General features: G+C 45.3%; 1 protein-coding gene across 10 annotated transcripts in view; it reads left to right on the forward strand.

Moving 5' to 3' along the window:
- PHACTR1 (phosphatase and actin regulator 1) overlaps positions 1-21,261 on the forward strand; it is a 557,340-nt gene that overhangs the window by 494,579 nt on the left and 41,500 nt on the right. For all 10 annotated transcript variants that reach the window (XM_032424836.1, XM_032424834.1, XM_032424839.1 and 7 more), the window contains 2 exons: positions 17,982-18,226; positions 20,320-20,476. In XM_032424836.1, coding sequence (XP_032280727.1) covers positions 17,982-18,226; positions 20,320-20,476 — 402 coding nt within the window. The remainder of the gene's footprint in view (positions 1-17,981; positions 18,227-20,319; positions 20,477-21,261) is intronic.

The following is a 21,261-nucleotide window of genomic DNA, read 5'->3' on the forward strand; positions in this document are numbered from 1 at the left end:
CCACCCACCTCCCCTCTCTCCATCAACCCTCCGTTTGTTCTCCATCGTTACAAGTCTCCTATGGTTTGTTTTCCTCTCTTCTTTTCCCCTACCCCTTACCATATGTTCATCTGTTTTCTTTTTTAAATTCCACACCTGAGTGAGATCATAAGGTATTTGTCTTTCTCTGGCTCACTTATTTCACTTAGCATAATACTCTCTAGCTCCATCCACATTGTTGCATATGGCAAGATGGCAATCTTTTTGATGGCTGAGTAGTATTCCACTGTATATACACACCACATCTTCTGTATCCATTCATCAGTTGATGGACATCTGGGCTCTCTCCATAGTTTGGCTATTGTTGATAATGCTGCTGTAGATATGAACAAGTTCTTAATCATTACTCTAACCTGACCTTCCTCGATGATGCAAAGATGTGACATGTAGTTGGGCACTTACAGCACTGGCTCACCAGATTTGGGGGAGGGGCGCAGGAGGAGGGAACTAGAGACAAAGTTGAAGCAAACTTGAAGAGTGCCATATTTATCCAAGGTCACAGGGCTGCCCTCGGCAGGGCAGCCAAGCTAGAGGGGGCCCCGCATCACGGGGTTCCACAGTCTAACTGCTGGGATGTCAGCCTCACTTCTTTTTGCCTTCGATTCCTCATCTGTAAACCAGGGGTAATAACACCACCACCAACCTCGTTAGGGTTGTTTGTGAAGAACAAGTGACTTCTTCCATCCAAATTCATCATCCTGTTGCATGGCATGCAGTGAAAGTGTCCAAGAAACAGTGGTGAATGTTACACCAAATTACATAAAAATTCACCTTCAGTGCCCCTGAAAGGCATATTACAAATAGGTTTGATCTAATCCTATTGGAGATTTTGTGTCAGTTTCCTGAAATGGCATGGTCTTCACTTGTTTCCTTCCTTGATGATTCATGTCTTTTTTGAAAGTGACATTTTCTCATTTCAGATATCATGTAATTTTTAAGATCCGCAGTAAGGTCTGTGATCTAATTGACATAAATCTTGGAATTCAGACTTAAAATCCTAATCAGCCACTAATTTTCTTTCTCATCTTAATTCACTTCATCAGTTCCCTGTGCTCTGGCTTCCCTGTTGGTAAAATGAGGATAGGATCTGTATCCTTGTTGACCCTGAAGGAATTTGGGGAAGATTCTTAAGGGAATACACTTTAAAGAAGTCCTTCTTAATTAAGGAAAAGGGAAATTTGTCCTTCCAGTCGCTCAGGCCAGAAATCTTGGGGTCACTCTTGACACCCTTCTTTTTCTCGTACCTTATGTCTGAGGCGTTGGCAGATCCTGTTAGGTCTACATTGAGAATATCTCTTAGATGAGCCACTTCCCACCCAGTGGTCTGACCTCCATTGTCCCTGCTGCCTGGTCTCCTGCCTCCACTCCTGCCCTTCAGTCAAACAGACAACATGTCACAGAAATTGGGTCTTGATTGCATTAGTCTGCTAGGGTGGCCATAACAAAGTACCACAGACTGGGTGGCTTAAACAACAGGAATTTATGTTCTCATAGCTCTGGAGGCTAGAAATCCAAGATCCAAGTGTCCACAGGGTTGGTTTCCCCTGAGGCCTCTCTCCTTGGCTCACAGACGGCCACCTTCTCCCTGGGTCCTCACGTGGTCTTCCCTCTGTGTGCATCTGGGTCCTAATCTGCTCTTATAAGGTCACCAGTCATTTGGTTAGAACACCATCCCCACCCCAATGATGTCATCTTGCTCAGTCGCTCCTTTAAAAACAGTCTCCAGATGCAGTCCCATTCTGAGGTACTGGGATTAGGATTTAAACACATGAATTTTGAGGGGGACACAATAACCCATAATAATGACTGTGCCCAAAATGTTTCTTTGGCCTTCCAGCGCACTTATGAGTGAAAAGCAAAGAAGGCCAGCACGGCGTGGACCCCTGTCATCTCCCTGTCTCATTCCCCGCACCACCCACCATCACCCACCACAAAGGCTCTCTCGCTGTTCTCACAGCCTTGGACTGCCAGGTGCCCTCGGACAAAGGGCCTTTGTGCTGACTATTCCCTCACTCTAGACTGCTCTTCCCTCACATATCCTCAGGGCTCTGTCCCTCACCTTCCTTGGGTCTGTACTCAATTGTCACCTCCTCAGTGAGGCCCTCCCTGATCTCCCTACTTAACATTACAACCCTTCTCCCAGCACAGTGTATTCTCCAGCCCCCCTTTATTCCTTTTGTAGCTTTTTTCCCCATCTAACATCCTATATTGCTGGCTTTTTATTTTGCTTATTGCTCTTCTCCCCTAATAGGATATACCGTCCGCAAAGGTGAGAACTGTTTTGTTCCAGCTTGTGTCCTGAACGCCTAGAATAGGACCTGGCTTATAGTCACTATAGGTACTTAATAAATGTTGGAGTGAATAAACAAATGGATGGATGGATGGATGCATGGATGCATGGATGGATATAGAGTCCTTGGTAGCCACTATGGTTAGATTATTAATCTATTCTCTGCTGCTGGACATTTAGAGTGTTCCTGATGTTCTTTGTCACTGTTGAGCTTTGAGTTCTCACAAAACACCCGTTATGTAAATATTAAGTGATGGTGGTGAGAACATGTCTTTAACCTTTTGTATTTTTCTCATGATTCTAAAATTTGGAACGCTCCCTGTCTGGAATGCACTCTCCTCTCCTCTCCACCACCCACTCCACCTTGTTTTGCAAAGCCAAATTCTGCTTATTTTTTAAGAAATACCATGTCCTCCTTGACCCCTTCTCAGATGCCCAGAGGGAGCTCTGCCTCCTTCTGGACTGCGTCTCTCAGCACACACCACCTCATGTTGTGTGTTTGTCTGTATATTCTCTCTTAAATATGGGCAGGGACCAGCCTTGTCTTCCCACTCAACTTCCCGGTCCATCACTGGGACCTGTCATGTAGCAAGTACTCAGCAAACATTTAGTAAATGAATTAAGTTCTTCTGATCTTTGAATAGAAAGGTGTTTTCATCTGATGTTTAATGTTTTCTTAGAAATTCCCTTAATTATAGAAAGAAGTTTTACTTGTGGTTATACTCCCCATCCCATTGTTCAGCTGTTGTTGAACTGTGTGAATTTTGTTTTTGTAGATATTAGAAACAAAGTAAAAGTGTCTTCCTTTAAAGTTGCACGTAGGACTTTGCTTGCACATTGAGTAATATCAGACTTGAGTTCAAGATACTATAATGTTGATGATGAACTTGACCCACTGAAGTTCCTTATCCCTTCATTTAATTCTCTTGCACCATATTCGTTGTATATGATAAAATTGGGGAAGTGATCATCCATGGCTCTTCTAGCAAACTGTTGAGGTGTAGAGTTTCATATTGGATCGTCCAACTGTCTTCAGTATCCTCCAACTAAGACTAAAACTTAACTTCCAGAATTTTAGGAATTTATAGAGATCTGAAAAATAGGCACAAGCAGATGAAAGGTGGATGAAAGGGCATCCTGACAGATTAGAGGAAGGGGAGTGTATTAGCGTGGGAGGAGTAATTGAAATCTCTGGGTTGAAACTAAAAAAAAAAACAAAAAATTCACATGTTTTCATTCCTATGTATGTCAATAATTATGTTCTTAATACTGTTTTATTTTCACCCATTGGGTTTGGTTTAGGAAATTTTAAGAACTATACATTTAGTTCTAGAGAGATGCGTTTGCTTACTACCTATGGGTCTTAAAGTGGACAAATAAATACATCTCTAATAAATTCAGTTTTCCTCTACCTTTTCCTACCCCCAGAATCCCTCAACAGCTAGAACAGGAAAGCTCTAACATTTAAAAAGGAAGGTACCTGTGTTTCCTTAGCATCCATAAGATCAGTCCACAATTTTTTACTGAGTACCTTTTCTGGACCAGGCTCTGTGCTTGACCCTGCAGATGCAGCAGTGAACCAGGTATGGAGGGTTGCTGGCCCCAGCGGGGTGCAGAGTCTGCTGGTAGCATAAACTGGGTGAGTCAGGGAGGGAGGGCGGCATACAGCAGGGGGTCAGCTTAGTAGGTGGGATTCAGGGTGGGCTTTTCTGGAGAGCTGCATTTCAACTGAAATCCAAAAGATAGGAATGACCAGATAAAGAGGGAGAAAGGAAATGAGAGAACATTCTAGGCAGATGAGAGGAAGGAGTGATAGACTGTCTCCAAATGGGTGGTGAGATTTTTATGAAAAGGCAGGAAGTTGGCAGTTATTCCCCGAGTCTGTAGAGGACCAATCATTGAGAATGAGAGAAATAACAGAAGATTGTAATCTGACCTAAGGAAGGACCCAGGAACCGCGGGAGAGGGTGCTGGAGGTCTTCAAGAAGGATAGGCTAGGGGCGCCTGGGTGGCTCAGTCGTTAAGCGTCTGCCTTCGGTTCAGGTCATGGTCCCGGGGGTCCTGGGATCGAGTCCCACATCGGGCTCCCTGCTCGGCGGGAAGCCTGCTTCTCCCTCTCCCACTCACCCTGCTTGTGTTCCCTCTCACACTGTGTCTCTCTCTGTCAAACAAATAAATAAAATCTTAAAAAAAAAAAAAAAAAAAGGATAAGCTAACAGCTGTCTCAGATGCTTTACTCGTGTATTTCATAAAGGAAAACCTAACAGGGGAGATCATTTGTTCAGGACCTGTCCAACTCTGTAACCTTGTGTGAGATTGAAGTAGGTTTTTAACTCGACTGTGAATGTTTCTAGAAATAGAATGATTTTTTACCTCTTCCAGGATATTAGTTGTGCATCTGTGTTAACAAGTCCAGACCAGTGATGGTCAACCAGATGCAGGAAGGGTTCCAAAACCATCTTGAACTTTTCGTAATGTTTACCGAATACTGCATGCCAAGTATTGTGGTATACACACAATTAATAACATCTGTGATCTTTCTTTTAAAATAATAATTTTTTAAAGATGTATTTATTTTAGGGTGCCTGGGTGGCTCAGTTGGTTAAGCAACTGCCTTCGGCTCAGGTCATGATCCTGGAGTCCTGGGATCGAGTCCCGCATCGGGCTCCCCGCTCAGCGGGGAGTCTGCTTCTCCCTCTGACCCTCCCCCCCTCATGCTCTCTCTATCTCATTCTCTCTCTCAAATAAATAAATAAAATCTTAAAAAAAAAATATGTATTTATTTTAGAGAGAGAGTTGGAGCAGGGGGAGGGGCAGAGGGGGAGAGAGAGAGAGAGGGAGGGAGGGAAGCAGACTCCACACAGTGCATGGAGCCCAACGCAGGGCTCGATCCTACAACCCTGAGATCATGACCTGAGCCAAAATCAAGAGTCGGGTGGGCAACCAACCGAACCACCCAGGCACCTCTGAAATAATATTGGTAAGTTTAGGTATGTGAATAGTTTATTTTGTTTGCTTATAATATCCCCATTTTTATATTTACACATTAGCTGGGGATTAAATTTCTACCTGTCAAGAATTCCTGAAAAAGGAATAATTTCAACTTTGGACAGAAGAAATTGAAAACAGTAGCCCTTCTCCCCCGCCCCGCTCAGATTCCTTCAATCCCTCAAATCCTATTACTCCATAATTACTTTTAGACCTACCAAAGAGCACAATTCATTTATAATCCTAGTATAAATACATTCCATGGTGACAACTACTTTTTCTTCATGTGGCCTCCAGGGTCACAGGAAATTCTAAAGAATAATTCTTGGTCGTGAACTAGATGATTTCCAAGGTTTCTTATAGCCATAACAGTCTAATTACTGCGTTGGCTTGTGCTAAGAATGCTTCCATCTGTAAATCAGAGTGTTCCGTGATGATAAGCAGACACACATTGGTGGCCTGGCAAGAATGAAATCAAAAACCCAAATGCCATTTGCTTGTGAAGTAGCATTTGTTCGAAGAAGTTCGGGGTTTTGTTCATCAGCTGTGAAAGTGCATACATATTTAAATGAAATGCATTTCCAGGGAAGGATTCTCTTTCTTGTATCAATGACCATTTGTCCCTGACCTCTTGAGGCCAGAACTGGCAACTTCTTACTTTAGGTCATTTCTTTGATTGTGAGGCACAGATTTATCTGTAAGTGGCTGCACGTCGATACTGTTTATAATGTAACTGTGATTCCCAGGGGCATGATGTGATTTCAGTGCAAGGTGATGTCACTGTGAGCAGGACGAATCCTCTCCTGCAAGGTGATGAGCAAACTGCTTGGGGAGGCGGGGGGGGGAGGGGCAGGTTAAAATGAGACTATATAAACCACTAACATCTTTTGAAGTCTTAAGAGGATAAAAAAGGAAGTATATTTTCAAAAGAGGGAGACTCTGCTCCTGATTTCCTATGTGCATCAGTAGAAGATCTGCTCTTGCCCATTGCGTGACTGTTGATTCTTTGATCTTCTCGGAAACCATTGTCCAGAAAGATTCTTCAGGCCAAAAGCAACCAAAAAGCTGAAGGAAGTGTTTTTAATAAATTCGTGGATAATATCCGTAATGACTGGTTTATGATGAATGGTCATTGCTTAAGTGCATCCCTAGTTAAAACACTGACATTTACAAAGCACAGTGCACCAGCATTATCTCTGAGAAAACCTATGACGTGGGCAGATAGGTGTCTCCATTTAACCAATGAGAAGCCAAACCAAGATGTACAGCTAGTGAGTGACCCAGCTGGGTCTCAAACATACGCCTCCCCTCCGTGCATCCTGCCCTCCCGGCACCACCATCCAGCCAAGCATGACCCAGGACCCCCGCTGATGTGTGCGGATGGAGTTCTGCTAGAAAGCCACCACTGCTTGGCTCCTCCATCAGAACTGGAGAGTGCTGGGAGGGATGGGCTGTTGGTCAGACTCTGTGCGTCTTATGGTTTTATTTCTCCCAACCCAACCCCAGACAGGATTTCAGAAACGTGGGGCCCTGGTCCTTGGAAAGGGCAGAGGAAGGGATTGTGAATGAATTAATTTAAATTCATCACCACTCCGGGAAAAAAAAAGAAGCTCCAAACACATTCTCGACTGAGGAAGGCTCAGTGCCCTGGTCTATATATAGAACGACATAGTTTCCTGCTGACTAGAGTCCAAGAAAAAAACAAAAGCTCTAATGTTGAGTTTCTTATCTTAGAAGGCCATGATAAAACACACAATGCATGCCTGCTTGCCTAAAATGAAGCTGATTAACTGTTTTCTTGGATTTTGGTGGTTATTTCTGTCATTCTTCAACCTCAGGCCCTGCAATTCGTAGCATAATTTCTTACACATTTTTGGTCTCCAAGAAGAAAATTGTTCTCCCTCCCCTCTGAAAGCCCTCTCTATAACTCACGCACACCACATTACAAAAGCTGTTCCTTTGGAAGTTTCATTTCATTTTCAGTGTTATATTTGTAGATAATAAATTTCCTCTGTCCTTTGAGGAAATTAATGTCTTTTTAAGAACTTTAACAAGCACTGCATCTGAAATCCAATACCAGAAAGCAGTATCTCTTTATTACACATTTTTCTTTAGAAAGAATGATAAAATGGTTCTCAAGTTTTTTCAAGGAAGATTAGGATTTAAAATAGACAGTGATTTTTAATTTCAAAATCTGTCCCCGATTTCCTAAAAGGGTATCGGAGGGGTTTGATAACCTGTAATCCCCCACCCGTGGATGAGGCCCAGGGCCCTGCCATGCCTCTGACTGTTACCATCTGACAGAGGTAGAGAGATGATATAAAGCTCTCTTGAAAAGAGACCAACTGTTGTCATGACCCAGAATTGTTGTAGATGTTTTGGCATTCATTTCTCTATGAATTATTAAAAGTAAACTGCCTCTCCCTCACCAGTAGTAAACATGATAGGCTATAAGATAGTCTCTTAACTTTCAAAGTCGAGGGATTCCTTAGAAACATACAACTATTTCAATGGTAGAAAAATGGCAGAGGGGAGGGGGATGGTAGGAAAATGGTAGGAAAATGGCGTAGGGGAGGTGGATGGTAGGAAAATGGCGGAGGGAAGGGGGATGGAAATCTGAGGGGTGCCTTTGTGTTCCCAATCTATGTGTCTCCTACTTGGCTTAGTAGAGTCAAAAAGGAGAGTTGAATTTTCCAAAAATAAGACTTCCTAAATGTTTTTCTTGATGGAGACAGGACTGAGGGAGCGAATGAAGCTTTTCACTTCCGTGACATGTCATGGGGACATAATGAAGGAGAAGAGAGTTTAGAATATATGCTTTTGCAGATTTAGGACTGCCCTTTTACTCTCAAGCTTTCAGAATTTTTCTGTTTTTACTGTGTCTGTTGTAAGTAGTAGGCGTCCTGTTAAAACAGGTAAATTTTTCTTTGTTCTTCCCTGGTGGTTCATTTTTTTTCACGAAGGAAGATGTCATTTTTGGTCAATGAGGACAAAACAGAGCCCACATCCTTGTGGGCTTACCTTTTAGGGGAGGAGACCCATGAATATGTAATGCACTGTGAAGTAGGGACTAGGCACTGAAGAATAATAAGGGAAACAGGAAGAGTTGATGGTGAGGCCTTTCTATCCTCAATGAAATAGGTTATTAATGTGGCCACAATAAACCCATGTGGTCCCCCTTTTTAGTGACAACACGCCATGATCCATGGTTGGATTATTCAGCCTACTAATTATTGTCTCCCCTCTCTTGTACCCTGTTCTGTCTGCACACCTACTCACCTCCAGCCCTGTGCTACTCACGTTAAAACTCTTATGCTGCCTGAGTCTAGAATTCAAACCTGCCTCTCTGTTCCATAGTAGCCTCTAACCTTGGGGCTCTTCAGAGCAAAGTCCATAGCAAAAGAGCAGTTGGGTTCTGTGAGCATCTGTTGTCCTTGCTTTGTGCAAACTGCATTTCCTAGTCAGCACGTACACGTGCCAGAAAATCCTAGGCATCACGGCTTCTCTGGGAGAAGACAGCAGGGTTCGTGGGAAGAACACAGGCTCTGGAGTGAGAAGACCCAAAGTTACATACCTGCTGTGATCACAACCACATGATCACTTCCCTCATTTTCTCAGAAACATAATGCCCTCATCCATAAAATCGAGATAATAGCAGTATTCTTCCTTACTTCGCAAGAGTCAATGAGAACATTTACAAAGCACTTGTATAGGACCCTTAAAGGACCATATGTATTAGCTATTGCAGTTGTTTTGAAAGATCCCTGCTCCTTCATCCTGAGTGGTGGAGCCCCTGGTATATTTAATTAGTAGAATGGAAATACTCCAAAATGGCACAGCTGTCCAACGTCTTGTGAATATCATGGAATGCTCATCCCTATGACATTTGTTGGGAAAATTACATCATTTGGAGCTAGGTAGATGGAGAACAGAATCTCCTCTTTCTTCCACCCCTGAAGAATAATTTAGGGCCTTTGGTGTTTGTTTAAATTCGTTATAGAATGTGCAATAAAAAGAAATTTCTAGATTCCATCTAGCCCAACTACCTTACCTTACAAGATGGCCTAACTCTGGACAGTCTTAATGGAAGTAGCCTGACAGGCTGTGAGTGTAGAATTGGAAAATGTAATGACCTTAAGCTCTCTCTTTCACCTGTTCTGTGCTCCTGTTGTCCTGAAATGGAAGGCGCCGTGGGTACCATGGCACCCTTCCTTGCGGAGATCTCTGTGCCTTATCTCTTTGGATTATTTTCTTAGGGGGAAAAAGCTCTCGGTCATGATTTCCAAAACCTTAATTCTCCTTTTGCAAGGATATTTTCCCTACAACAACAAGACTCTAAAGGTCGCAGCGATGGTTATTTTAGTGAATTAAATGATGGGAAAACACAGGGTGGCCTAGTCTGATTCCAGGGGACTTCAGTTCAAATATTTGACTGGCTTTTCCATCCGTTCCAAAACCATGCACAAAAATGGGGCTCAGAGGGCATCTGGGTGGCTCAGATGGTTAAGCGTCTGCCTTCAGCTCAGGTCATGATCCCAGGGTCCTGGGATTGAGTCCCGCATCGGGCTCCCTGCTCAGCGGGGAGCCTGCTTCTCCCTCTGCCTCTCTCTCTCTCTGTCTCTCATGAATAAATAAATAAAATAAAAAATCTTAAAAAAAAAATGGGGCTGAGAGATGGAGATCACAGATAATCAGCCTCTGTCTGTGACACTCGAGGTCCGTGGGCCAGGGGGGAGGTGCTCAGACACGTAATAGTAACATAATGGGACAGATGCTGTAGCAGAGCTAGGAACAGAGCCTGGAAGCACAGAGAAGGGCCTGGTGTCCACTGGAAAAATCAGACAATTTTGCTTGGAAGAACTGGCATTTGAGCTACCCCTGAAGGGCGGGGGAATGCCCCAGGCCAAACTCTGAGGGGATAGTTCTGAGCCTGAGCAATGGCAGGAGCAGAGGGAGGAGGCAAGAAGTTTCGAAGTGTGCTTGGGAAGCAGTGAGTGGCCTCGTGTGGCTGGAACGCTGGGTAGACGGTGAAGAATGGGAACAGATAAGGTTGGAAGGGAGCATGGAGCCACCTCGTGAGGCACCCCCTAGTTCATGCCAGAGGTGCTGGAGTTCATCGAGGTGACAGTGAGACCCTTCAGAGGTCTTAATTGGGAGAATTACATGATCAGGTCTGTTTGACAGCCCTAGAGAGGGTGGGGAGGGGAAGGCTCTGGAAGAAGACAAAGTTCAAAGTCATAGCAGGGATTCCGCTTCTGCGTAGACGGTGGTATTGTGACATCAGTCAGGGATAAGATTCTGCAGTCCCTCCTGCCTGAGTCCAGTAATGTCTGCAGCGCTCCAGCAGTGACCTTGGCCATGTGCCTCGCTTTTCCTCTCTGAAACAGGGGGATAACAGTAGTACCTATCCAAAAGGGTGGTTGTGAGGCTTATGTGAACCAATGCATGGCACAGGGTGAGCATTTAAAATGTTAACTTTTGTCCTCTTTGCTTGCAGTAATGCAGTAAGAGTAAAGGCAGGCTCCATCCAGGAGGCTAGGATGAGAGGCTTTAAGTTTACCTGCAGTTTTCCTTCCCAGTCAGCTACTGGGGAGAGGAACAGTGAACACAAACCATAGGCAATGAGATCCGTTTGAATTCCAAGCAAACCCAGCGCTTCATCCCGAGGAGTTTTTATGTGAATGGTCTAGAATGGATCTTATTACGTGAGTCAGCTTTTCCTCAGCGAGTGTGACAGGTACTCTGGAGGGCATGGTGACTCAGGCCACCAGAGTGTCTTTTTGTAAATCACTGGCCTGGGCAACATGGTGAGAAAAGCTGGCTCACTCCAGAGTGTGCTTGGAGCTCTGGCATTAGTGCTGCTCAGGGACTGGAGCGGGGGTGCGGAGAATTTATTTGGTGGGAGTCTAACAGCATCAGTGGGATGGTTCCACCCTCCGAGGATCAGCCTGGAACATAGCAAGTCAGGAACTCAGGAGAAAGAATCTGGACGGTTCCTAATCATCCAGAGAATGCTGCAGATTCCTGATGGTCAATGCCGAGGTTGCTTTGGAAGAGACTCACGTGGTACAACTCGGAGGAAGCAGCACATAGCAAAGCTGTTCTGGATATTCTAGGCCAGTGGCTCCCAAAGGGGCAGTTTTGCCCCCACAGGACATTTGGCGACGTCTGGTGATATTTTCGGTCGCCGCATCTGGAGGAGATTCTGCTGGTATCTTGTGGGTAGAGCCCAGGGATGCTTGCTGAACACCCTACAATGCATAGGACAGACCCTCACCCCAAAGAACCATCTAGCCCAAATGTTAATCATGCCAAGGTGGACAAAATCTGGTCTAGGCCATTATTTAACCAAAGTGTTATATATGCATTTATTGGTAGTACATTAGTTGAGTGTAGGACAACTTTCTATAAAAGTTTTAATAGTCATATTTATTTTAACATAAGTTATAAACACATATAATAATTAGCACATAAAACCTATGATTACAAAGGTAGGGCTTAAGATGAGGCTACAATGGTGTTTGTTCTTTTAAACATTGACTTAAAGATACAAAGTGAAAATAGTATAAATGGACTTCAACTATGGCGCACACACACAAAAATGAGTGTGGGTATGATCGAGGTTAGGAAATATTGGTTTAAGCCAGAGGTCAGAAAACTCTTGTTTTTCCATTGACTGTATTCCCCATGCCGTACCTTCAGCCCCGTGACTTCTTCATTCCATAACTGAAAGCCTGTATCTCCCTCTCCCCTTTGTCCATTTGTCCAGCCCCCCCATGCCCTCTAGCAGCCATCAGTGTGTCCTCTGTATTCATGGGTTTGTTTCCTTTTCTGTTTGCTGCTTCATTTTGGTTTTTAGATTTCCCATATAAGTGAAATCATGTGGGTATTTGTCTTTCTCCATTTGACTTATTTCACTTAGCCTAATACCCTCTAGGTCCATCCATGTTGTTGCAAATGGCAAAAAATCTCATTCTTTTTGATGGCCACACCATATTCCATTGTATCTATATACCACATCCTCTTTATCCATTCATCTATCCATGGGCACTTGGGTTGCTTCCCTATCTTGGCTAGTGTAAATAATGCTGCAATAGACATAGAGGTGCATGTATCTTTTCAAAATAGTATTTCCATCTTCTTCTGGTAAGTACCCAATAGTGGAATTACTGGACTGTAGGTAATTCTTTTTTTAATTTTTTGAGGCACCTCCATATTGTTTTCCACAGTGGTTGTACCAGCTTGCATTCCCACCAACAGTGCACAAGGTTCCTTTTTTCTCCACATCCTCACCAACACTTTTTTTTTTTTTTTGTCATTTCTTGTCTTTTTGATACTAGCCACTCTGACAGGTGTAGGGTGATATCATTGTGGTTTTGACTTGCATTTCTCTGATGATGAGTGATGTTGAGCATCTTTTCATGTGTCTCTTGGCCATCTGGATGTCGTCTTTGGAGAAATGTCTATTCAGGTCCTCTGCCTATATTTTAAATTGGATTGTTTGGTTTTTTTGGCATTGAGTTGCATAAGTTCTTTATATATTTTGGATATTAACACCTTATTGGATACATCATTTGCATATATCTTCTCCCATTCAGTCAGTTGCCTTTTTGTTTTACTGATGGTTTCCTTTGCTGTGCAGAAGCTTTTTATTCTGGTGTAGTCCCAGGAGTTTAATTTTGCTCTTGTTTCTGCTGCCTTAAGAGGCATAGCTAGAACAGTGTTGCTAAGGCCAAAGAGAGTCCTGCCTGTGTTCTCTTCTGGGGTTTTTATGATTTCAGGTCTCACAGCTAGGTCCTTAATCCATTTTGAGTTTATGTTTGTGCACAGTGTAAGAAAGTGGTCCAGTTCCATTCTTTTGCATGTAGCTGTCCAGTTTTCCCAGCAGCGTTGATTAAAGAGATAGTCTTTTCCCCATTGTATATTTTTGCCTCCTTTGTTGTAGATTAAGTGACCATATAAGCGTGGGTTTATTTCTGGGCTCCCTGTCCTGTTCTGTGGATCTGTGTGTCTGTTTTTGTGCCAGTACCCTCAGCCTTGTAGTATATCTTGAAATCTGGGATTATGATACCTCCAGCCAGGGTTCCATACAAATTTCAGAAAACATTTTCTGATAGTTGAGATAGTGAAGATTTGAGGCTCTGTTGCAACTACTCAACTCTGGCATTTTGGAGCAAAAGAGGCCAAGACAGTCAACATGAGGAGGTCGTCCGATGAGTCAACAGAGGAATCATCAGATGAGTCGCTTCACCATCCTGACCATTACAGTGCAGTGTCTAAATGAATCCTTTAAACTCAGTGCCCAAGGGCAGCCTGACTGGCAAGGTAGAACACTATTACCTGTCCTGGTTATAGTAAGATTTAAAATACTTACATAAAGTAATAATGCTCTCTTCTACACATTTCCTCCACCTTACATGTGTACAGTTGGGTTTGTGATTAATCCAAGTACACAGTCTTACCAGGACCCCTATTCAATTTTTAGGTATAGCATATATTGAAACAGGATGAGTTCAAATTCCAGCGCCCTTCTTTACTACCTGTGTCCTCACAGGCCTGTTCATTACCCTCCCAGAGCCTCAATTTCCTGCTTAATAAAATGAGGATAATGACATTTCTCCTGCAGAGTTGTCATAAAGATGAAATGAGATATCGGATATAGAAGTTTCTAGAACAGGGGACAACACAGTCAAGAAATGTTCCCTTTTTTCACTCTCTCCATGCCTTCTCTGTCTCAGTTCTTCCATATATTTGATGAGGATGCCCTTTTTGTCATTAAGCCATTGATGAAAGTGCTGGCCAAGTCGGGCACCCACAGCCCTGAAGTACATACACCACAAGTACCTCCCTGAATATTTAAAAAAAAAAAAAAAATTCTTAATACTCTGTGAAAATGATTTGCCAGCCCCTTAGAAAAGCACCTAAATCTCGGTGGTTCCAGCCCATATTCACTCAGCAAAAATAATAAAAGATGATTGTCTGCTTTGTGTCAGGAACAGGGATAGACACCTGCTACAAACATGAGTGAGACAGGGTCCCTGCCCCTCCAGGAGACTCCAGCTTGGTTGGGGACAGGAGGTAGCAAGCAAACAGACGTTCACAGTGTTCACAACGGTGGAGTCTCTGGAGAATGTAGGCAAAGCATCCCCTGGGACAGAGTATTAACAGATAAATAGAAATCAGCACAGGGAAGGTGGGAGGGGAGCACATTCCAGGCCAAGAGCATGTAATGCCTTGTTGCATGTGACCGAGGGGTAAGTTGTATGGGGACAGGGCTGGGTAGGCGGGGAGCGAGGGTGGGTTTAATGATATGGGTCAAATTGTGCAGGGGATCGTGCGTCCTGCTGTGCTGGAACTGTTGCTTCTAGGCTGATGGTTTTCACTTCTCTTTAACAGTGAGACCTTTCACTGAGAGCAAATCTGCTAAGTGACAACTCCATTAGAGAAAACCAGCCTTACTAGGACTGATACTCAGCAATGTGTTCCCTTTCCTGCCTACAGCCACCAGGGCTGGAGGCCAAATGTAATCAGGTGCTATGTTTATGTCGATTTAGTTCTTGGCCTTGACTAGTACAGCTCGTAAGGTGTTAACGGGGTTTCCCATTTGTGTCACTCGTGGAGCACTAGTTTTGTGGACTGGGCAGGCATTCGGGGTTCTAACGGACGAAGCAATGAGATCTGGGTTTTTTTAGCAAGTTGCCCTGACAACAGTGTGAATAGTCCGAAGCCAAGAGTGTCTAGAATCCCCTTGGAAGGTCGCTTCTGTCAGTAACAGGAGAGGGCCTCATTTATGGGCACGCCTACAGGCCACCTCATGCGCACGGGCCCTGCTATAAAGGTAGTTTTACCCAGTTTCATCCAAGGAGATGGGTGCTCAGAGAGGTTACATCATTAGCCCAACGTAAAGATTTGATAGTAAGCGGTCTGTGTCTTGACTCCTCAGACCGAGGTCCCATAATAACCTTTCCAGCCTCCACTCAGCTGACTCTTCTCTCCTTTGTCTTTTCTTGCTGTCCTTTGGCTCCCCAGTTACTCATATGGGATTATCAGGGTATTTGTCTTCCACCCAGCACCTTTCCTGACATATAGTCGGCAGCCAGTGGATATTTATGAATCAGACCCTTTTGGTGGATTCACCTCGCTTCCTGGGAAACACCTTTTTTATCCTTGTGGCAAATTAGACATTCTCTCAGCTGCTAGATTCATACTTGAGGCAGAGGACCTGCTTGGCCAGGCGAGGTCTTCAGATGTGTCTCTAGTGCCCCCAACACACTCGCTAATCACCGTGACCGGTCCCTCTTTCACAAGGCTGGTGGCCTGATCGCTCGCACCTGCCACCACAGCCGGGGAGGGGGGGCTTATGATCCTGTCCTACTCAAGGCCTCGCTCTTCCCTTGTATCTATGAAGGAGGAGAAACCACAAGCTCCTGTTTATCACAGCCAGATGTGAGGCTGAGTTTCTTACCTTTCTTTGCGTAATATTTCTCCTTTCTCTGTCCTCTTGAGACAGTGTGGAACCTTCTAGCTTAAGGAATTCTTGTGCTTTCTCATTTCTAATTTTTTTTGGCCTCCGAAGATTCTTCCCCCACCACACCGGCATTTCTCTGGGCTGCTTTTCACACCTTGCTCCTACCTGTCCTATCCCCGGTTCCGTGGCTTTGTCAGAACCTTTGTTAATTAAACTATCAGTGACGGAGGGGAGAAGGCAGGGGTGGGGCAAACATGGGCCGGCCGTGCAGTTAGGTTTTTGCCTCTTCCGGGTCTACTTTCCTTAATTCTCAGTGTGGAAATCTGGGCGCAGCTGGGAGGCAGTGCGTGCCCTGCGGAAGAAAGGGAGACGCGGCAGGCGGGGTAGTAAACCCCTATTAGCCACCTATCCTGTGTGCCGCCCCTCATTCGCTCACCTGCCTGCTCTCATTGCCCCTGGCACTCCGTCAGGTGGGAAATGGACTCCTCACACTGCTAACGGTTAATAAGATGCTCTGCTTTTGTAACTCTGTTTTAATCTTGCTCAGCCATCGAAGGGTTTTTAAGTTGATTGAGTTCATTGCTTTGAACACCATAGCTCGTCTCGTAATGTGTTAACTAGATTTTCCATCTGTGTCACCGCAGAGTTATGTGCAAAACACACAGAGAAAAACAGCTCTTTGGAAACAATGGAAGGAAGAAAGTTAATTGAATTTCAATTAGACCTGGCAATAATTTAAAGTATAATGAATGTTTCAAAGGAGACCATCATGCACTCCTATGTCATGAAGAAAATTTTTCTTTTGGATAAGATATGCTAATGCAAAATTTATTGATATATAATTTAGCCTAACCTCACCCTCCCCTTCCTTGTGAATGTCAAACACTTTTGGATGGTAAAATGCATTGAGTCACCTATGCTTAGAAATTCCATAAATGAAAGATGTAAATGCCACTTCCAGTTAACCTGAAGAAGAATTATAAAATTTCACTCTTTCCTGGCTCCATTTTTCTTGTTGGACTTCATTCAGAGCCTGTCATAGAAAGAATTCTAAATTGCTAGAAGGGGCCTAGGAGAGACTGTGTTTTTTTAAAAAAATAACTATTTTTCTTTATTTTTGGTGCTCTCTCTCCCTCCTAATTTCCCTACAGTGAATTTATATGGCTTTTCTAATGAAGCAAACCATTTTTAACTAAGATACATATTTTTTTTTTTATCTGAGTTGGTTCACCTTAGGAGGTAAAACCAAGAATGTCATCATCATTGCCTTCTGGAAAATTAACCTACAAAAAAACTAGACTGACATTACCTGTGGCTGCTGAGAGTCTGACAGGGTCCTTGGGAGGGAAATCCCTCCAACTTACCGTGACCCCATCCACCACGGTGGTCATTCATGTGTCTCCAGCCTTATGGTCCCACCTCTACTCTTCCTCTGCATCTCCATCCATGACATTTCAAACAGTCTCTCCCACACCCAGCCCCTACCAGCCGTGCTGTGTAGTTTTGAAGCTAGAAACTCAGGCATTATCTCTTTCTTTCCTGGATCCCTAGCTTTACCCTCCAATTAATGCTCTTACTCCTATGAAACACATGGGTTGCAAATGAACCTTCCTTTGACACTTGGAAATGTTATCTCAACCATAAATATTTCTGGAATTCAAATTCTTTTTTAAAAAAATTCTGCGTCTGGGGCGCCTGGGTGGCTCAGTCATTAGGCATCTGCCTTCGGCTCAGGTCATGATCCCAGGGTCCTGGGATTGAACTCCGCATCGGGCTCCCTGCTCAGTGGGAAGCCTGTTTCTCCCTCTCCCACTCCCCCTGCTTGTGTTCCCTCTCTCGCTGTGTCTCTCTCTGTCAAATAAATAAATAAAATATATTTTTTTAATTCTTTGTTTTTGTGACAAATGCACCAGACCCCCCCACACACAAAAAAATTACCATCATAACCATTTTCAAGTGTACAGTTGAGGGGCATTGAGTATGTCCACATGGATGTGTAAACCTTACCCCCATCCATCCCTCAGGAAACTCTGTTGCCCTAAAATGTTTTGCTGTAAGGTAAGAAAGGAGACATGAATAGCCCAGTAGACCCTTTGTCTCCTAGGATGGGACAGATGAGTCTTAAAAAGATGCTGATGCATTCATGTGACGTGTTGGCCGGACTTAACGTCCTCTCTCCTCTCCTTCTTCCAACAGCTCTGAGCAGCGGGTCCCCTGTTCCACTTCTTACCACAGCTCTGGTTTGCACTCCGGTGACGGTGTCACCAAAGCGGGACCTCTGGGCCTTCCGGAAATAAGACAAGTGCCAACTGTTGTGATTGAATGTGATGACAATAAAGAAAATGTGCCTCACGAATCAGACTACGAAGACTCTTCTTGCCTGTACACGAGAGAGGAGGAGGAAGAGGAGGACGAAGACGATGACAGCGCACTATACACCAGTGCGTATCGTGGGGTGTCGCTGAGGGTGGGGCTCGGGGGGGAGGAGGGCTGCCCCAGCTGCCCCCCACTCTGGCTGCGAATCCGGGTGCAGGTGTCCACTGGCCCGGGGTCACAGGGCAGCTCAGTTAGGCAAGATGAAAGGGTAAATGTCCTCCAGACACCCTCATAGCTCCAAAAATTGCAACATCATGCCTCCATTTCTCATCTCTTAGATGGATTTTTCTGTCTTTGATTCCTATCCTTGGATCCAACCCTCTTCCTCAAAAAAAAAAAAAAAGGGAGGGAGGGACCCTAAAATTCCGTTTCAGTCCACAGAATACTCAGAAATACTAGCCGTTGTGTATGCAACAAATTCATTTTTAAGCCCACCTCTACAACTCTAGAAGGCTTGAATTTAAATTTCTTACTTAAGGCCTTTACGTGTGCAAAGAAGCAATGAAAAAGCAAAGTTCAAAATCTGGTGTTCTGGCCATAAATAGTAAATTTCAGTTAAGTGAGTACAGGCTGATTATTTGGTCAACTTTTTTAAGATTTTATTTATTTATTCAGAGAGTGTGTGTGAGTGGGGGAGCAGCAGAGGGCGAGAGCGTCTTAAGCAGGCTCCATGCTGAGCTCGGAGCCCGACGTGGGACTCGATCCCGCGACCCTGAGATCATGACCTGAGCCGAAACCAAGAGTCGGACGCTTAACTGACTGAGCCCCGCAAGCGCCCCTATTTGGTCAACTTTTTAATGAATTTACATAATAGCAACCTTCTACTGAATATATACTGTGTGCCTGACAATGTGCTAAGATTTTATTCTGTTCCGTGCATCTTAAAACACCGGCTGACGTGGATGCTCTGGCCCTGTTTTGCAAATAAGGGAAGAATGTGGAGAGGGGAGGGGCTCGCCCAGAGCCTCCCATCTAAGAGGCAGCATGGGGACTTGAAGCCGGCTAGGTCTCCTCCCAAGGCCCTTGTTCTAAAACCAGTGGAGGAAGAAAGAAGACCAGCACGACTAAATAAAATCCAAAGGAATCCCCCCCACCATGTGCTGCTTCCCAGTCTCTCCCCCGTTTCACATGCACCAGGCTTCAGGCAGCTAAACTGGAGAGCTGGGAAGAGGCCTGGTGAGCGAGCAAAGAGATGATCAAAATAATGTCCAGGAGAGAGAGAACCACAGAGGGGCCACCAAAGCCCAAGGGACCCATGAGTGGGAGCAGAAGCTAGGTGTTTCCTCCCCTGAGAATTGAGTGTTTCCCAGCCTTGGTACCACTGACATTCAGGGCAGAGAATTCATTGTGGGGACTGCCCTGTGCATTACAGAATGCTCAGCAGCACCCCTGGCCTCTGCCCACTAGATGCCAGGAACACCCTTCTCCCCCTGCCGCCCCCCAGTTTTGACAAGCAAAAGGCATCTCTGGACTTTGCCAAGTGTGTCCTTGGTGGGGGACAGGAGGTGCAAAAGCACCCCTGGTTGAGAACCGTAGGCTTATTCCAGGAAGCCCTGCCCTCTGCTAAATCCCAGAATGTTGCCTGTTTCAGTGACCTCGCTTCCACTCCAGCCCCAAACGCACCCCACTTTGCCCAACTCTACTTCCCTTCGTGCGCCCCCGGTTCTACTCCAGCTGGTCTCTCGTCTCCTGTGATCGCCTGGCTCACCCGTCCTCTCTGAGCCTCCCCCCTGCAGATGGCCTCCAGCAGCTACCTGTTTCAGGTGACACCTGTCCCGTGGGCACCAACCCCTCCTCTTTGAAGCTCCCTGTAGCCCCCCGAGGCCTCTGGCCACTCTGTGCCTTGCATTCTGTCACACTCCACAGCCTGGCCGGCCCTCCTTTGTGATGTTGTCTGCCTGCTGGGGGTCCTGGGGAGCAGAGATCCAATCACAGTCTCCCTGCGTGCCCCTCACATGCACAAGACAGCGCTAGGTATACAGAACATGTTGGTCGCAGAAACTCTATCAATGAACGCTCTGAGTAAGGCCTTAGCCAGCCCCAGGCGTTAAGCCCACTGTGTCTGTCTGCCTGCCTTTCACCTCGTGGCCCACCCCTGGCCGCGTGGAGCCCGGGCAGCTGGGGGGCAGCGTTAAGGACTTGTTTCTCCCTCCCGCAGCCTCCCTGGCCATGAAGGTGTGCAGGAAGGACTCCTTAGCCATCAAACTCAGCAACAGGCCCTCCAAGCGGGAGCTCGAAGAAAAGAACATCCTTCCCAGGCAGACGGATGAAGAGAGACTGGAGTTGAGGCAGCAGATCGGCACCAAGCTCACCAGGTAGGACAGCCCGACGGGCCATTCTTCAGACTCGAGTAGAATGCGGTCTCCATCCCCAATCCATCCCGGGTGTCTCTGGAAGAGCTTCCTGCGGGGAAAGTCCGTGGGAAGCATTCTAGTCTTCCCCAGCTTTGCTGTTATGGTCCCTTCCCATTCACTCAGCCACATGTTGGAACTTTTACCTGAATAAAGGCTCAGGGAGAAGCTGAAGGGCAGATTTCCAGGGAGAATAACCGCCTTAGAAAAACCACCACCGTCCAATAGCTAGGACGACCTGCGTCCACTGGCGTTGGGTTTGGTGAAGCTCAGTGCCACCAGATAAGCACATTTTCTGCCGTTCCTCGCAACTGGATGAGGCCAGGGGTGGATCATGCCTCGTCACTAGCTTGTGAGCCTTCCTGAGTGGTTGCGTCTGTGGACAGATAGTATGGACATGCTTGTGGCACTGTGTTCTATTAATATATCAAACCCCTACATATCATGTTTAGAACCTGGGGCACATGTATGTGGTATTAGCTGACGTTCGCGGGGCGCTTATTGTCTGCCATTCTTCTAAACATTTTACGTGTATTAAATCATTTCTTCTTTGAGCCTCCCTGTGAAATGTGTGCCCATTTCACAGAGGAGGACAGCGGACGCCGAAACCTGTAGTTACCTGCATCACGCTGCGCAGAATGGCTCCAGAGCGCCCCCTCTTGGCCAAGTGTATTACGCCCACCCCACCCCCCATTCTAACTGCTGTTGCAGGGAGCCCTTCTTTTGTACCAGGCATTGTGGCAAGGCTC

The sequence above is a fragment of the Phoca vitulina genome, unplaced genomic scaffold, assembly GCF_004348235.1.
Source record: "Phoca vitulina isolate PV1807 unplaced genomic scaffold, GSC_HSeal_1.0 scaffold31, whole genome shotgun sequence".
NCBI classification, from domain to species: Eukaryota; Metazoa; Chordata; class Mammalia; order Carnivora; family Phocidae; genus Phoca; species Phoca vitulina.